At 40.4% G+C, this 18,755-nt stretch overlaps 1 protein-coding gene across 2 annotated transcripts in view; it reads left to right on the top strand.

Annotated features, from left to right (window-relative positions):
- The first annotated feature begins 2,364 nt into the window (after window positions 1-2,364).
- The window catches only part of rasgef1ba (RasGEF domain family, member 1Ba), a 119,295-nt gene continuing 102,904 nt past the window's right edge, over window positions 2,365-18,755 (top strand). For both annotated transcript variants that reach the window (XM_071483948.1, XM_071483949.1), the window contains exon 1: window positions 2,365-2,711. In XM_071483948.1, the coding sequence (XP_071340049.1) occupies window positions 2,643-2,711 (69 nt within the window). In that variant the 5' untranslated portion in view covers window positions 2,365-2,642. The remainder of the gene's footprint in view (window positions 2,712-18,755) is intronic.

Below are 18,755 nucleotides of genomic sequence, written 5' to 3' on the forward strand. Positions count from 1 at the left end.
TCAGTTTGACAGTATCATGCAGCCTGACCTTTGACCTCTCTCACTTTGACACAAAACACATATGAATCCTACATTGCAGTGGAGAAAAACTGAAAAAAAAAACTTGACAGATATGGGAGAGAGAGGGAGAGAGAGGTGGGGGTTGAGAGGGAATAAAGGAAAGATGTTTGACAGAATAAGAGCATATCAAGGGAGCGACATTTCAGAGTAGTGCTACTTGCTGGAAGAGCAGGAGTAAATTGTAAAAGGAGAGGAGGAGAATTCATGGTGATTTAAAAATAAGATCTATATTCATTTTATGAAACTAACGGGCTCCATACACAGTTGCTCTGTACTGTTCCCTTAATGATGCTGCATTATGATGTAACATTTTAATCCAGTTTCTAATGCTTTTATAAATAAGACAAAATTAACCAAAAATAATTAAAAAATAAAATTGAAATTAGGAATGAGGAAAAAATGGTTGACAAGACAGGATGTAGGCAGTGTGGTAACTGTATTTATTTGACTCTATTATTAAAAAATATATAAAAATTTACATAAAAAAGCAACAATATTACCAACAGTAAACAAATCTCGTTTTGAAGTTGTATCCAGTGCTGTAATCCGCCCAACCTCTTGCTGAATGCCTGAATGTGAAAATTCATCAAATCTAATCCAAATGATTTACAAGTTTTTAGATTAACTGTTGCAAGAATCACAGAATAATTAATTCCAAAAAGGATGTTTGTGCTTTTAAACAAATTGAATTATTCTTTCACCTCCTGATGCGTCCTGATACCACGGCAGAAACAAAAAGCTGTAAATGAATTATGAGGTTCTGATGAATATTACGGAAATGACTAATTTAACGAAATGAGACAAACCCATGCATCACTGTCTGACATGATAACAGTCACCTTATGAAAATAACAGGCTAATAAGATGCAGAGAGCAGATTAAAACCTGCCTTTGTGCTCTCCTCATGTTCCTGCCATCGTAGAATCCAGCCAGGTTTCCTGTGAGCCCATGAATATTCAACTCTCCCACAAAATCTCTGCTGACAGTTTAATGTGCTCATAGTCAATGCTGCACGGACTCCTTCTAGCATTATAAGTAATGCATGGATAGAGTACTTGTTAAACCCAAATGGAAATGGCTGTGATGTAATTTTACATCGAAAGATATTTTGCTGGTGTCAGCACTGTCAGCCTACCACATAAACATTATGGCCAAATATATGTAGACATCAGGACGATGTGAACTCCAAACTGAACAGGTTATTTGAAAGGATGGGCTTTAATGTGGTACCTTGCAGTATTTGTTAAGATAAACCCACAAAAATCTTTTATTACAACTATGGTGAACTTGAGAGTGCAAAACAGACAAAACATGTTACTGTTTATATATTTATTGACTCTTTCTGAGTATGGTTTGCTGAGCTGATGGTACAAACACATCTTCTGAATGATCTTAATCCAAATCACCCGCCTGTTTTAAGTGGATTTTCAATTTGTTGCATAAAGAACTGTGTAGAAATTCCACAAATTTGAAAAAAAAATTGAAATATAGCAAAAATATTTTTACACTTGGTTGAGGTGGAAAAGTTTGTGTATCACTAAAAGCAAGAAGTGACAAAGTGCAATGGACACAAGCAAAAATGCCATATTTCCTTCACATTTGCTACATTATTTTTCACTCTTTTGGTGCATTGGTTTGGAGAGTTAACGAACCATCTCCTACTATTTTCATATCACTAGTTATTGAATGGAAACAGGCATTAATGTGTTTTCTCTTTGGCAAATTTCTGGAAACTTGGTTACATTTTGAAATCCAGCTTATGTCAACTTCCTGTTCCATCAGTGACTGAGCTAATGAGCCTACTACCTGCCAATTAGCAAGCTGGCTCGTAGAGTTTTTTCCCTCCTCTTTTTACTGAATGATATGATGCACAATCCCAAGAAACACATCAGTGATGAACAATCCTGAGACAAAAGTGTGAAGAAAAAAAAAACAGCGAGAAAGAAAAGCTGTTTGGGAAGCTGTTTTGTTCTCAGCTCCCAGCATTGGCTGCTTTTGGAAATGACATTATTGCTTTGAAGGCAGCACAGCTTTGCTCCCAGTTTTCCTACTTTATGGTGTTTCTACCTTTCTTCAGACTGCCAGGAAATACATTTCACGAAAATATATTTATATTTGGCTATTTTGTGGTCAAACTTTAAAAAGCTGTGTCTAAAAACGGTTTCAGTCTTTAAGGCTGTAATATCTTATGAATTTGATGTTTAATCAAGCTAAAGTGATTCCAGGTGCAGGTTTACCTTTCATGTCTCTGAATGGGGGGAAACCCCGTCGATGAAAACCAGCTGACAGCACGTTGTCCCGCCCACACCCCCTCTGCCCGGCCCCACCTGCTGCCTGATGGGCAGACCGCTCGCTGACAGAGCTCCAGGAGAGCGGCATCTGGCACCTTCTCCAGCGGCAGGTCAGCGCCTCCTCTCCGGGGTTTGTTCGGCAGCTGCAGGAGGAGCAGAGAGGGATGAGCGCACGGTCCTTGAACGCCACACAGAAGTTCACGGGGCTGACAGAAAGAGGACTCTCCTGTTGATTCAGCTCCCCTGCTCACCCCGCACATTTCAGGAATATTTCCCACTTCTCACCTCTATATGGCAAAGTTCCTGGCTGAATTACTGGGATGCACACTTCCAGACAAGGGCACTCCACCTTTGTTCGAGGTAAGATGCTCTACACTACACACAAACCTCCAGATCTGTTGCCAACACTCATAGATACAGATCCGGGCTGAATATTCACTCCATGAATTCTCTATGGCAACAGGAGGCTGAGGCTTTGCTCATCAGTGTGATTGACAGTTGCTATGCTGTAAAACACTTCATTAACAGTGGTCCCTGCTGCTACAGAGCCCGGCTCTCTGCACGCCCTGTTTCATTCAGCGACAAGATGTTTATCCAGCAAACTTCCGCTGGCTGCGGATTAATGCGCATTATTTGCGTCTTTACGCTCCCGGAAAATCACATCACTGTAATATTCCTAAAATGTCAGCTTATGCTTTATCTCTGGAGCTCATAATGAGTTTGTAGTGACCTTGGCTTGCTCTGTGGGTTTTCCTATCTCCTCTCCTGTCACCGTGTTGTTGCCATAGCGGGGATTTTTCTCTCCGTGATATTCGCGGACTAGAATCCTGCCAGAAATCATTTCAGGATGATCATGGACACTGTGGTGATTCTCGCAGTAAGTCGTGCTGCATTTGCTGCCAGCAAGCGGTGTCTCGCAAGGAATGGCTGAGACTCAAAGGCTGCTGGTATATGGGTCAGTGTGCCACACACTGTGCCACACACACACACACACACACACACACACACACACACACTCTGCACCTGTTCTCTACTTCCGTGCCTCTTCACTTACTTTCTGCTGCACATGGGTTGATGGATAAATCTGCTGTTGGGAAATAACTGGTTTTTACAGAAAACACAGAACTTGTTTTGTCCCTCTCAGATGCTGCACTGAACAACTACTGAAAGTATTGATTAATTGATTAGTTAAATGGCTGAAAATATGTTTTTTTTTTTAGTGATGGTCAGACATTTGTCATTTTTCTTCAGACAGAATTATCATGATATTTTGTACAGATGGTTACTGTCCCCTGAGGATGACTCCTCTCCTACTGACTGTGGTGACGCCCTGACTCAGTGGCATCTCAGAGACTGTGATAGGGAGACATTTGTTTCCAACCTGAGGATCAGGTCTCCCTGGAGGGTCCTGAGATGATAAAAATAGTAAGGAAAGGAGAAAACATATTACTTCTCCCCAAAATTAGGATTATTTTCTGACTTTTCTGAAACCTTTGCTTTTATTGTTGTGAAAGGTGGGTGGTTTGTTAGTCTACACTGCTTGATATTGTGAAAGTTTTAAATATTGGGAGGAGTGAAGGTGACCACAGTGAGTTGGTTTGATGGTCTGGGTAAACCTGAATCCTCCAACTGCCGTATTATATCAAAAACCACATCAGACAGACTCCTGTGTGTAGCTGATGTCAAAGTGCTGGAAACACTGACACCTACAGTTTTCTGAATTGAGGAACGGCATCAGTGAGACAGTAAAACAGATGCAGATTCAACATTATTCAGTGTTATAAGATATCAGTATTATCGGCCTGAGCCTGCTGCTTAGGTTTGCATCAGTGGTTCCTAAACTTTTTCACATCACAGACCCCTCAGATGAGGTTTTTGCTTTTAGATGTTTTATTACAGAAAGTGTTTGAAACCCATGACAGAGATAGTCACAGATTCTGTCATTGTGATGCCTATGAATAGAATTATAGTGAAAATAAATAATTCCCCTTTTTTCTGGGGAGCCTCAGGAACCCCCTCCCCACTTTGAGAACCACTGGGACAGAGAACAGCAGTATGCTCTATGTGAGCAAATATTATGATGTGTTCGGGCACTAAAATGACATTTAACATTATTTTCTATGCATTTCTAGGTCAACACGTCTCTGTTGAGTCAAGAAAGATATTGATTTATGTGTTTGTTTGATAAAGGTGCAGGTTAGAGTCACAGATTGTTTTCAGTATTAAGTAAAGTTGCATAGATGACTGGGGATAACAGAGAAAATAAACCGATCCGGTCTGTTGCATGATGTGTAATAATGTGACATGATGAACATGTTCCTCAAAATGAAACACAATTCATTTTAGTTTCTGTGATTCTGTCCGTGTTAAATATGGAGGCCTGACAGTTATTGCATAACTCCAGCTCCAAATGAAAACCAGTTTTAGATTTGTTCTCATTTCACAACACACACCAGCTGTAATCCACCAGCAGCAGCACGGGATTGTTAATCCAGCAGGCATCATCTCAATCTGCCTAACACACACTGTGTGTGAGTCAAGTATTAAAATCATCTCAGAAATGTGTCAGAGAGGATCATCGTAGTAACTTCTGGGAAAATGAAATGATGACCTGCTCTGCTCGGCTTTACCGGGGACAAAGATTAGATTCACAGGCTGTTATATAAAACCTTATTTCCAATTCGACCTTAAACCATGAATATATTGAATATTTGCACTGCTGACTGCACAGAGCGAACAGACAGTCTCTGTCATACAATATTTCTCTGAGCCAGAGCTAAAATTTTGTCACAATAGATTAAAGAAAAACATTTGTGTTCATGATCACTGGGTTATGATGATTGAGGGCCAGCTAGCTAACCTACAGTACATCATTAAATATACATAACGTGTTATTTGGTTAGATAGTTTACTTAGAAATACATGAAATATCCCAGTCTGTTAATAAACCAGAGTAGCCTCTTAGTTATGGTCTTTCTGTGATGCAGTGCTTTCAGAGGACATGAACCCAAAAAGGTTGTGAGATAATAAATCCGGGGTCATTAGATAATTAGAGAGATTGGAAAGAATAAAAAACTCCAACACTAAATTACGTGCAGTTTTCAGAGGGCTGTACCTCTCATAATATTTGCCTTCTCTCTCTTGACCCTTTGCCTTTTCCATTTCAAATTAATGTTGTTGTGCTCAACAAGGTTTAACCGCACCGTTGCCTTTTGGCCTTTCAGAGACTTCAGTATAAATAAAACTCTTAATTTGAGCCTTCAGTGTCAGCTTCAGGAGCTGAGGCTTCTGTTTTTCTCCAGAAGCACCATCTCCGGGCGGGAAAAGGCACAGAGGGTAGAGAATGGGCTGAATGAGCAACAACAAGCTCATTCAAACTGCACCTCTTCAAAATACAAACATTAGGAAGTTTACTGTGTGATTGAAGCTGGTGATGCAAATGAATATCTGTCTGAAAGAGAGAAGACAGAGCTCAGACTCCACAGCAGTGGTGAGGATTTCAAGGATCACTTGACTTTAGCTTCTATGTCAACAACCAGTTCTTTCTTACCACCTCTGCGAGCTCTGATATATCAGACTTGGTAATCAATAATACAGATGTGCACCTCACATCAGCTAAAGATCCTTAATGTAGTTAAACCCAAATGTAATGAATTTGGTTTAATATATTGTCAGTACACAACCAACTCTGTGATCACACAGCCGTTTTGATCAAGCAAGTTTGACCATTCATTCTTTAAATTTGTCCCTTGTGAGTGCCTGTAAGAGGTGGCCCTTTAACTTCATCTTTTTGATTTCCACCAGCCCAATGTGAAATTTCATAATGTTACATTTCTGAATCAATAACGTCCTTAATTCAGGAATTATAGCTCTAAACTGCGTAATTCTAACCCCAGTGTTGCAAATAATGGTGATACTTTCAAAATAAAGGTAGACTGTCATGTGCATAATGTGCACACAAGTAGGGCTGGTTAAAAGATTCAATATTGGTACTGATACCAATACCCTGACTTTAATTCTGAACAATACTGCTTGGGATACTCTACAACTTTATCAAATCTATTTCAACAAAAAAGGAAATTACAAGACACATTATGGGACAATTTTTAGTTTTATTTTTTAACTCGTCTCTGTACACACTCAGACGCGTTTGTGTAAATAAACAGCCAATCCCAAGCATTATTACATCTTGGTCAAAACATGCTGCACGTTTATTGGCTCACAGACGCTGATGAGATTTACTCATTTACTCCTTAGGTTTCGAATTTGGTATTGAATGACAAGGCAGATTTGTTATTGAGTCTAAGGAGTAGCACCATTCACTCTATCCAGCTGCATTTAATGTGACATTTCTTTCGCTTGGCTTTCATTAGCATTAGTGAACCTTTGTGAACTGCAGAGAAATCAGAAGCTTTTAAGGGAAAAAAAAAAAAATCTCAGTGACAAAGTTTATTGGCCTCATTTTCTTTCCCCTTAATCATTTCCAAGTCGAAACACTCAAACTGAGGTTGATAAATTATTGTTCATATGACAAAACTCAAGTGAAAGCTTTTCCTTTAAAAGCATACAGCGACTTGTAGTTTTCAAAACTGTTGCTTTTGATTCCATCAAGCGGTTCTTCTTTAATTCCTTTTTCTCCAGACTCTTCACCCTGAGTCTCTCCTCCTCTGCTTTATTTGTCTTGTGCTGACTGTCTTCCTTGCACTTTGCCACGTTTCTTTTCTCAGGCTCTTCGACAAACTCGTCATTCACTCATATACCGTCTGTTCCTGCTGCCAGGCCTCCTACTCTCTGCTTTCTTCTCTTTATTCTGCAGCCTTTAAGTTAGGCTTTATTCATGGGAGGGAGCTTGTTTTTTTGAAGCACTGTTCGGTTTTCTCAGGGCAAAGAGAAAGATTAACATCACTGTACTCTCAAAACCTGTCTGTGGGTTTCAGACGATGCCTGCGCAAATTCAGAGAAATCCAAAGAAGTGGTTTCAAGAAGAGGAAAGTTTGAGAAAAACACATTGAAACTTAGAAGCTGAATTGTGACCTCAGAGAATAAGTTTAGTATATGATGCACATACAGTTTGTATTATATGCTTAGTCTGTTGCCATGGTAAAGTGTGTGTATAATCTCACATTGTAAACATTTTTTCTGTGTGTATCTGGGCTTATGTTACTCATGTTGTGGGGACACAACTGTTTAGAGTCACATTGTGGGGACTAGACTTCCTTATGAGGACAAAAGGCAAGTCCCCATGATGTAAATCACTGCATTTTAGGGTGAAGACTCCAGTTTAAAGGTCTCATATTTTACACTTCTCCTCTGTTTTCTAGATTTGTGGTTTTAAGAACCAAAAACCATCTCGGTGTAGTTTTACATCTCCTCTCTCAGGCTTCTCTCTGGAGCTCCAGTGACAACAGGTCAGTGAGCCAATCAGAAGAGACGCTCAGAGCCTCTCATCTGATTGGCTGACTGTTTTCGGAGTGATTGAATAAAAATATAGCAGATAAACAGGTAAACATTTAGAGAAACCAAATCCTGCAAGGATGGTCCGGTGGGCGGGGCTTGGATCATGACTGAGAGCGGTGACTGCTTTGTTGTGACATCACAAAGTTGCAGAAGTCCTGACGGCTGGTTTTAAGGCTCAGTTTCTGAATACAGGCTGTGCATTTCTCTGTGGACTGAGGCTTTGATACTTTCACAGTATTAATATAGAACCTAGACCTGCTTTATAATCAAACAACACATGGACATCTACCTTTAGACTGTGTCTAAGGGTTAGACAAGTAGTGGTTATAGTAAGTCTCCAGGAAATGAGTCTTACCCTAAGTCTCATTTCAATTGGAAGTAATAGAAATACATCTCTCTCTCTCTCTCTCTCTCTCTCTCTCTCTCTCTCTCTCTCTCTCTCTCTCTCTCTCTCTCTCTCTCTCTCTCTCTCTCTCTCTCTCTCTCTCTCTCTGTGTTAGTTAATGTATTCAAAAGGACAGGATGCTCAGGGCAACAGGGCATCGTGTTCCCTATAATTAAATTCTAATGCTTCATCTGTTGAGATTAATTTGTGTGGATTTTTTTTTAAATGTTTCTGCCAATAAATATGGTTTGTAATTATTTGTGACAAGTTAAGGTAATGAAAACATGTTGTTGAATATGAATCAAGTGGTTATGGGTAGAAAATGGGAGCACAGTCACAGCCTTTTTACATCAAGTCTTGTTTGCTGTTTTTTATTAGTCCTTGTACCAGATGACGCATTATCTTTTAAAAAAAGCCTTGACATTGCTTTATAGAGATACAGCTTATTTTGAAGTTAAAAATCAAATTGAAAACTGGATGATTAACAATATCATCTACAGACTGAAATCACAGTAATTTCACCATTTTTGAAATAATTTCTGACCACCTTGTTTACTGCAAACAGCAGTTAACAGTTTTTGCAGGAGAAAACACAAAGTTTAAAGTACACAAACGGCACAAAAAGCTTAATATAAACAATCATAGACTGCGAGACACAAAATATTTATCACTGAGAAAATGATGAAAACAGAAATAATAATGATGTGATGTTTGTTTTCAAAGCAGCATGTATTTAAAGCCAGAAATATCTCACTGAAGCAAAAGGTGTTTGGTGTGACCCACGTTAAGGTGAAAACAATACGTCCCATGATGCTGCAGCTTTATTCTGCTTCCTGTTGGTGCTTTGGTATTTGAAACCTGGATTTGTATTTAAAGTGTTTCTAAAGATCTGTGTTTGTAAGAGACATAAACATACGTTTTGTGTTTGCTGCCTGTGTATAAGACTGTGTAAGAATTAGAGATAGTACACTATATGCTTTCATGATGAGATGTGAGGATACATCTTCATACAGGTGTGTGTCTGTGTGTGTGTGTGTGTGTGTGTGTGTGCACGTTCTGCTTAGAGGCAGCATTCAGATGAGTGTCGACTGCTGTTTTCTGTTAAATGTGTTTGAGGAGGATGTTAGAAGGAGCAAATGTTAGAGGGCATTCAAGTGTATGTTTGTGTCGTTTTTTTGTGTGAGAGAAAGAGGAGGAGGAGGAGGAGGAGGAGGAGGAGGAGGAGGAGGAACAATAGACGGAGAGAGACAGTGTTTGGAAGGCAGAAGAGAAAGCCAACAGAGAGAATAGAGAGCCAAGGTAATCCTAAGTGTAAGGATGTAAAAAGCCTCCATCACTATGACAACCATTGAAAGGGCTGGATGAAGCGGAGATGCTGCACAGCTTCCACCAGGCTTTAACTCTGCAACAGTGGCTGATACTGAGTTGTTGTTGTTTCCTCAGCATCCGACTGGTTTTTCATTTAAACATCTCACATTTTCACTGTTCAGCTCAAACGCTTTTCTCCTCAGTGGGTTCACTCTGATGAATGTCCAGCTGAAAACAAGTTTGGGCGTCAGCATCTCAGAATAAAGCAAACTTTATCCAGATTTTTTTTTAGCTGCCTAAACGTAGCCTCTCTGGCATCGGTCCAGAACAGATTCCACTTCTGTTTTATTAGATCCTCCTTCCTGTGCCATAATATCGCATTTGTGGGAAAGTCGCACTGGTTTGGGTTCAGTTTGAACTTTGCCTCCTGCTGAATGTCGCCGTCTGTGAAATACAGATCCCAGGGACAGTGAGACAGAAAGAGGAAAGTAAACCTGTGAGTGCCTGTCAGGTTTTACTGCTTGGCTCAGATCATCTTTCATCAGGTTTTATTTTTTGGTCCAATAAAAATCTCACATCCTGTAAATGTCATTGAGAGGACATTTACAGGGGAATACACTTTTTAGATCATTGTAATACAGTCATATACTCTGACAGTGCACATCATCATTATCATTATTTTAAAACTAAAAGGAACAGACAAACATCAAAATAATACATTTTATTTATAGGCGCCTCTCAAGGCACTCAAGGACACCTTACACCAAACAGTAAAAGATAACATCCAATTACTTTCCAAGTGTAATTGTAAATGTGATCAAATAAATATGGTTAATTGCCTGTGTTGGAGTTAAACAGAGAATGCAGGTTTGAAGAGGTGTGTTTTGAAGTGGGATTTGAAAATAGGAAGAGAATCAAAGTTATGGACGTTTTGTAGAAGAGTCGAGTGGCAACGCGACTTAAGGCTCTAAACCCCAGTAAGACGGGCAGGATGTACAGTGATATATAATGAAAGGGGAAGATTGAAGAGTATGGGCTGGTGTGCAGATATGGAGTAAAGCAGACAGATACGGAGGTGCTGGGTTGCAAAAGTGACTTAAAGCGAGAAGCAGGGGTAATACGTGTTGTGTTCGTTTGGTTTCCAGTGAAAAGACTTGAGCTTCTCTGCCATTAATCATCAACACAGACAAACTCTCAGCGTGAGGCTGAGGCTGGGATCATGTTTTACTGTAGAGCCATGCTACTGAGAAGAGAGACCATGCCAGGAAGACAATCCATCACACTCAATATTAATAAAGACTGACGAGCACAGAGAACGAAGGAGTGATGACGAGTCAGAAAGTAGATAAGTGGTAATTCTATCGACGGAGAGGAGACTGCAGAGCCAACACCAAAAAAAACGTCTCATTAAAATAGTCCTGAAATCAAGAGTGTGTTCATGTGTCCAGACCAGCAAGTCCTCGACCTGAACAACAGTACAGGCTGTTTTTTCAACCCTCTAATACAACATGGTGTGCACCAACAGCAGCATACTTACCTCTGTTGCCAATGGTTACAGTAATAAACATGGCCATCATGGCTTGGTTGGATTTAGGCACAAAAACTACTAAAAAGTGGTGCTTCAGGATAAAATAAGCACTCCCAAAGGGGTAGGATGATCTTTGTTGTCATGGTTACATAGTAACTTGGTTAAGGTTGTCAAATGGTCATGGAAAAAAGAAACAACTCGTGACCCATCCATCAGACTTAGTCGCTCTTTATACTACATCACCTGACTCTGTCCTTTGCTCCTGTCATAATGACTACGGCCACTAGATGTCGCCCAACAACAAAACGTCCTATGACCCTTGGGCTTGTTTTTGTACAGCATGACTCTCTCGTCCAGACAGTTACGTTACCAACTACATGGGCTGCAAAGAAGCTAAAGATGAGCACACGTACTTGCACTTTTCTTGTACCTGGGGTTCTGAAAAGACGCTTACATCACCTTTCTTTTCTTTTTTTAATTACATCAAGCTACTGTCATAATGTTAAATTACTACAGTGTGGAAAAGCACAAAATCAAGAAAATTGTTGACGTGAGACCGATAGTGGTCGGGTCTTTAGTCCTCAGGAAAGTGGGTCTGCATGGAGACTTCTGGTGTGTATGTGGTCAATGAAAAGGACATTTATATTCAACACACAGGCAGCAACAGGAAACAACCCTGAAAGAGTTCCTGCATGGTGCAGTTATTGTATCAGCTGCCACAGCTGGAGGAGGAGCTGCTACCGTGTGTTTCTTTCATGGGAATATAAGTAAAAGTGTGTGTGTGTGTGTGTGTGTAAGGTGTCTCTTGTGTATTTTATAGCTGCAGCTGTCACACCCTCCATGAAATGTGTCAAAGAGAGTAAGATCCACCGTGTAATGATATATACAGACATCCACACACACACGAACACACAGTCTGCTACAGTTAAAATATTATACTTACCCACTAATATTTGCTTTGTCCTTTAATTAAACATGTTGGATTAACATTATTTCTTCCTTGTTAAGGAGCACATGTACGAAACTTCTAAGACCCTGATTGTCCTGTTGATTATTTCCTTGCTGGAATTCAAATATAATAACAAACTAGATAATCAATCAGCTGTTTTTGACTCGTTAGGTTGGAGACTTGTCCAGGTTTTTGTTGGCAGTGGAGCTGCAGTGTATAGAATATCTTTCAGGCCCCTTTTTTTTTGAATTAGATAACTTTAAATTGTACTTTATGTTGTTGTATTAAGGCCAGGCTGCCAAGTAAATAACTGGAGGATTCAAAAAGGCAAACGGGACTGAAAAGTCATTCTCCCAAGAACCTGGATCCAGCAGAACCTGGATGCACTTGAAGTTGGGTTACTCTTGACAAAATATAAACCTGGACAGAAAATTTGAGAAAAATTTGACGCCATGAAACTGGACATGACTGACATCATTTACACCTGGCATGAAAATGAATTAATTCATTATTAATTATTAATAATGCCTCCAGTGTCCTCATTGAAATCTGACTGGGATCTGGTTGCTCTGTCTTGCTCACCTCACATCCTCCTCCTAGGTGGGCAAAAAAACCTAACAAACAACAACCAAAAAAAGATAGAAGAAGAAGACGAAGAAGAAGAAGAAGACGAAGAAGAATACAAGATGGTGGTGTTATTGTGTTTGCGTCAACAACTCCTCCAACCTGACACACAGGTCATTTTTTTTCAACCCTCTGATACGACCCATAGCAGTGTCTCCTGAAACAGTGCCCCCATGGCGGAGGGCACACTGGACCTTCGTTGTCATGGTTACTATAATAATGGTCTGCGCCTGGTCCGACCCATGCCAGGTGCAGAGGAGACTTATTCAGTGGAAGGTCCCTTTAGAGCGAGGTGTCAGTCAAAGCTAACTGCTAATCAGGGAGGTTTTTTCCTGCCTGGCAGAGGAATGAGTTTGTTGATGAACACTGTTATCAGAGCCTCCTTCCCCTTCATGACAAACAGCTGTGCTTCCTCCAAATGTGCCAAACACAAGAGTGACCAGCTTGCCCATTATCCGAGGCTATTTGTGTTCAAGCACTGACCACCATGACTGAATGATGAAACACATCATGAAGTCCCTGAAGATACAAGTCCTCTAATGGCTGCTAGAAACCAGCTCCAAGAAAACTGTCGTCAAATCAAATCTTTTTCCTGGAAGAAATTAATTTTCTCCAAGAACACGGCTTTCAAAGGCTAATTTGATGGTTTTTTTTTTTATATGAAGTTTTGAATGAAGGGGATATTAAAGGCTTAAAGATGGAGACATTTTGGGATATAATTGCCTTGATTGACAGGTCTCTCACGCCTCATCCTCTTCTGTGTCAGCCAGGATTCACCATCTTTTCCAGATCTGGATTTCCTGTCTGAAGAAAGTGACAAACACGTCCAAATCCAGCTTTAGAATAAATGTTCCTTCAGAAACCTGCCGGTAACATGAATGGAGGCTCTGTTCTACCATGGTGGAGTAAATAAATAAACCAAATCGTTTTCATGGTTAATAGCCACAGAAAAGGAGCTTCCCCTGGATGGACTCCTTACTTTATGTTAGTAACTTTTTGTGTGTTTACCATTTTAACCACAAGGGGACAGTGTTCAACATGTAACCATGTGCAACTCACTGCTTCACTGCATGTGGTCCAGAGAGTTGAGGGGGTGATGGACCGTGATCCCCCCCCCCCCCCCCCCCCCCCACTCACAGAGGGAACGGACATTAAAACATGACCTTACTGCCTTATTGTTGATCCTGTGAAGGAAACGACAAAAGCAACTTGACTCTGAAGACAGACGGTGAATTATTAATTTAATGTGAAGCATCAGCTGCAGGCACAACACTGAGGACACTGGACGCCTGCTCTGTGCTCATACACAGCACATTAAGCCTCTATATTACTTTGTCAATGGGGAGGAATTAATGAGCCTCTTGGCACTTATTTGTATTTATTATGGCAACTGGATATTTACATATTATATTACACATGTGACACATATTAAGATTAGGTGGATGCATATTAGATTCTAATATAAGACAATTTACCAGCATCTCCTTCTTTTTCTTTATCGGTACATGACATACTGTATGTGCTAATTATCAAATGTGTATTTTCTGGTAGTCATCCACTGTGTATCAATGAAAAGACAATGTTGTGCAACCATGTTAAAATACATTAATAACCTTTACTGCACTTGCAAACCATTGATGGTGGTGTATTGTATATGTTGAGTGTTTTATTATCAAAAATGTTAAGTGAAGTGACTGAAGATGCGTTCAGTGAAACACGTCACCTCCTGAGCAAAGAGGTGTTTGAATCGCTGCCTCAAACCTCATGCTGTGAATAACAGAGCTTATGATCCTGTCAGAAATCTCGTCCTTAGTCAAGTCAAATGTTGCGGAAAACAGTTCCCTCCTCATCATACTGCTGTGAACAGGACAGGGAGGGGATAAGGAGAGGAGGAAAGGAAGGGAAGGGCAGAGGGAGGGAGTCAGGCGTCGTGGGGATCTGCAGGGAACGCAGTGATAAAGAGTTTCACACGGCAGTTTGGGGCATCACCATCTGCCAGTCATTGTGTAAGCAGTCTGTCAGTGCGGCTGGTCACCGGGCAGCTGAAGGTTCAGTGCCCTGCTCAATGGCCCCACGAGAGCAGATTGTTGAATTCACTTAACCTTTTGGATTTGATTTAGAGTCTGTTTTAGACGTCGAGTCTTTGGAAAGTCAAGGTATTTCATCTGGTCCTGAGAGACTTGGTTTAAGACTTTAGGTCTGGATTTGATTTAGGTTTATCATCCTGGTGTTTATGACATGTACCATGTAATCACTATGTCCATAGTCTGATTCCGGCGTGGGACTTTTAGAACATGTCACACCCCTGTCTCCCATGTTTCCTGTTTGCATCTTAACTGTGACCTATATAATGATAGCAGAATGATTTAGGTTAAGAGTTGAGGTAAGACTGGCTGGGATGGTTAAGATTAACATTAATTTATTTGTGTCCACTTAATTATGTCTGTGCCCTATTGTAAATATCAAATAATCTAATCTCTGTAAAGAGCATTTGTTGTTTTTGAATGCGCTCTTTACATTTCTTGACTAAACCTGGACGTAATAATCATAGCAATGAGCACATTTTTAGGGAAGTTCATAAATCTATTGCTAATCTCTGACAGGTGCAACACTACAGTACTTGCATGTGTCGTCATGAAATCTCTTACATCAGCTGATCTAAATGCAGCTACATCACATGTCAGGGAGCTTGTTTAACCATCTGTCAGGACGAACATATGAACAGATTTTCATAAAATCCTTGATTAACTGTGTTAAAGGTCCAATATTTTACACTTTTGCAGGGGTTTCATCTGAAGTGTTGACATCCATAAGTCATATGTAGTTTTACATCTCCTCTCTCAGGTGAGCCAATCAGAAGAGAGGCTCTGGGTGTTCTTTGAGTGATTGAATAAAAATATTTCAGGTAATCACTCAGTGAAACGTCTCACAAAGCGAGGTGGGTCCAGGTGGGTTGGGGCATGGCTGAGGGCGGTGACTACTTTGTTGTGACATCACAAAGTTCCAGAAGTCCTGACGGCTGGTTTTAAGGCTCAGTGTCTGAATACAGGCTGTGTGCATTTCTCTGTGGACTGAGGCTTTGATACTTTCACAGTGTTAATATAGAACCTAGACCTGCTTTATAATCAGAAAACTTTATACAACAAGGGGCCTTAAATAATGTTTGTTCGACTTCAGCTCAAAGATTCAGGCTGTCAGCATCAATAAATCAACATAACTTAAACAAGTACATCAAAGCAAGAATTTTTACTGAGTTTTAGTCTTTGATTAAAAAAAAAGAAAAATCAATTCTGCTGCTCAAGTTTAAAAGAGAAAAGTAAAATTGGTGGAATGAACAAGCCAGACAGACGGAGAGCTACAAGCTAAAAAAAGTGCCATGTGAAGATGATGAGAACATCTCTGCATTTTTCAGCAGTTACACTGTAAACATCAGGCGATGTGATGGAGTGAGGCAGATCTGATTTTGGAGGAAACTCTGGTAGATTTCTGTTGCACCACAGCATGAATTTTAACTCTGTGCAAATATGCTTTTTGCTGCTGTTTGATTCCAGGAGACTCATTCACATGAATAGCAATGAGATATTCTGGATGCACTCTGCATTCAGGAAGAGGATACCCCCTGCTATTCATATGCACACAAGTGTCTCATGCACACAGGTCCTTTGGCTGTCTCTCTCACACACACACACACAAACAATCAGCTGCAGAAACTATTACTGCATACATACACACACATACATTTCTGGAGTGGGTGGGTCTCTCGTCAGTATGTGCATGTTAATAGCAGCTCGAGTCTCGGTGCAGAAAAGCAGAATGTTTGCACTAACTGAATGTTTTAAAGGCTGAGGTGTCGTTCAAAACAGCTCAGATTTTCTTGTGACCAGGCTGAAAACATTCTGCAACCAGCTGTAACAGCTCATAACACTCGTACCTGTGGACATTCAGAAGCTCAGACTACAGTTGATGTTTATTTGTCCTAACAAGTGCTGGTTTGAAGCATGGATCTCAATCAACTTTCCTGCAAGAAAAAAAATATTTAAAGTGCTGCAGAAAAAAACATTTCCAGAACAGTTTGTGTGTTTTTCTGTCTATTTTCTCTCATCTGACACTGCGTGTGGCTCAGCCGTCCAATCGGGTGTAGTGATAATCATTTTTTCTGTACCCTGTGAAATGATGCCTTTCCCAAACAAACACTTATTGTGATTTTTAGCCGCGCAGCATTGATGATCTGATGCACCAGCTTCAGGTTTTAAGCAAATGCTGTCAGGAGTGTTTGGATGGACCGAACAAATACCTGCAAAACTAAAAATGTTCCCATCAGCCTCAGCTGTATTCTGTGTTTTGTTCTATTATCAGATTTGGTAACATGCTAATCTGCTGCAGTAACTATGATCAGTATTATACCTGCTGAACATTACCATGGTCGTATTATCACTGCAGGCTCTGACTTATCCACTCTGTCTAATTGTGCCAGTAAATCCATGTGGCTGAAGCACATCAGCGCCGATGTTAATGCTGCTCGCCAACACTGTTAAAAGGTCACGGAGTTGACCTTGACCTGTGAGGACCTTGACCCAACCCCCACCCCTCACCAGGACCACCGTGACCCCGCCGACACCTCATACTTAATTACCATTGGACCATCGATGCACTGAAGTCCCATGTGACCATTATACACACATACTCACACTCTCACTCTTTCTGTAACACACACACACACACACACACACACACACACACACACACACACACACACACACACACACACACACACACACACACATACATACCTGCCTCTGACCTTCCACAGGGGGCAAACACATGAGTGTGGGACCCACTTAACTGGTTCATCTGCAGGGGCAAGGGGACTGACGTTAATTTAATTTACTGTTGGCTCCCAGAGAAACAGCTGACGTGGATTAAATGTGTTTGTTTTCTGTTAGTGTGGTTAAATATATTGAAACCAGACAGAAAATATTATGTAACTGTATAAAGCTTTTATTAATACAGCACATAAACTCAGGTCATGTGGTGGCCTTTTTCTTTGACATATGTATAATATGACATATGTTCAATCCATCCAAACACTCCTATAATTTTAATGCTGTTCATGGTCATTACACTGCATCTGTTCTCATCAGCCGCTGCTCTTTACCAAACATTAGACATACAGTAAATACACACAAGGTAAATAATCCCAATAATGACAAAAAACAATACAAAAAAAGATCTACGGTATGTTTTCACCTTTCTGTTGGTTGTTTGTTTGTCTGTGACCAACTGATATTGAAAGACTAAGAACACGTTCATGTTCCCAAGAGACAGAAACCAATTGATTGTGGCGACACAGTGACCTTCCCTCCACCTCTCTTTTTTGTAACCAGTGTGTTTAAAACTCTATTTTTAACATGATCTGCTACTTAATATTTAGAATTAATAAAATGTATTTGTCATATTTTTTGTTAACACTTCCACTAACTTTTATTACTCCTCTTAATCCTCTGATTCTCTTCTTTCTTGATGAACTTGCATCTACTGTCCCTTTGTTGTTCTACAGTGATTTGGACATTTAACCTATTTCGTTGTGAAAAAACAAAAAACCACACAGTTGCAGTGAACAGATAACAAACCTTGCAAAAGATGGATGAGATGTCTGAAACTAAAATGTCATAACCAAAATGTCCCGCTGAGCTTGCGAGCGGATGAGGAGAGACATGACGATATTCTCCCTCTGTCTCGTCCCCCACTTCTCATTTTCCTCGCCCCAGCGTCCTGAGACACGCTCAATCACAGCCGCCGTGACTCTCTCTTCTGCGCCGTGTAATATTCCTCTAAAGGTCAGGCCGTTGTCTGCCGGAGTAAAACAAAAAGAAAGGAAAAAAATAAGTGTCAGCCGGTGAAATTTTCTTTTCCTTTGTTTCAACAATCAGAACAATCTGATCTTCTCTGTTTGACTCAGAAACATCAGCTTCCTGCTCCTGACTGCAGACGTTGAAATCCTGCCAGAGCGAGACGCTGATTCGCTGTTGACATGAAGTGATGTCAGTAAAATGAAGATGTGGAACAGAGATCCTGAGCTGCAGGCAGAATCATAAGTTATGGATGATGTGTTTGAAAAAGTGAAAGTGAGTAGAGGTTGGAAAAGTAAGTTTG

This window comes from Trachinotus anak, unplaced genomic scaffold, assembly GCF_046630095.1.
Source record: "Trachinotus anak isolate AG129_WGS33_773 ecotype Australia unplaced genomic scaffold, CSIRO_AGI_Tana_v1 ptg000008l, whole genome shotgun sequence".
Classification (NCBI taxonomy): domain Eukaryota; kingdom Metazoa; phylum Chordata; class Actinopteri; order Carangiformes; family Carangidae; genus Trachinotus; species Trachinotus anak.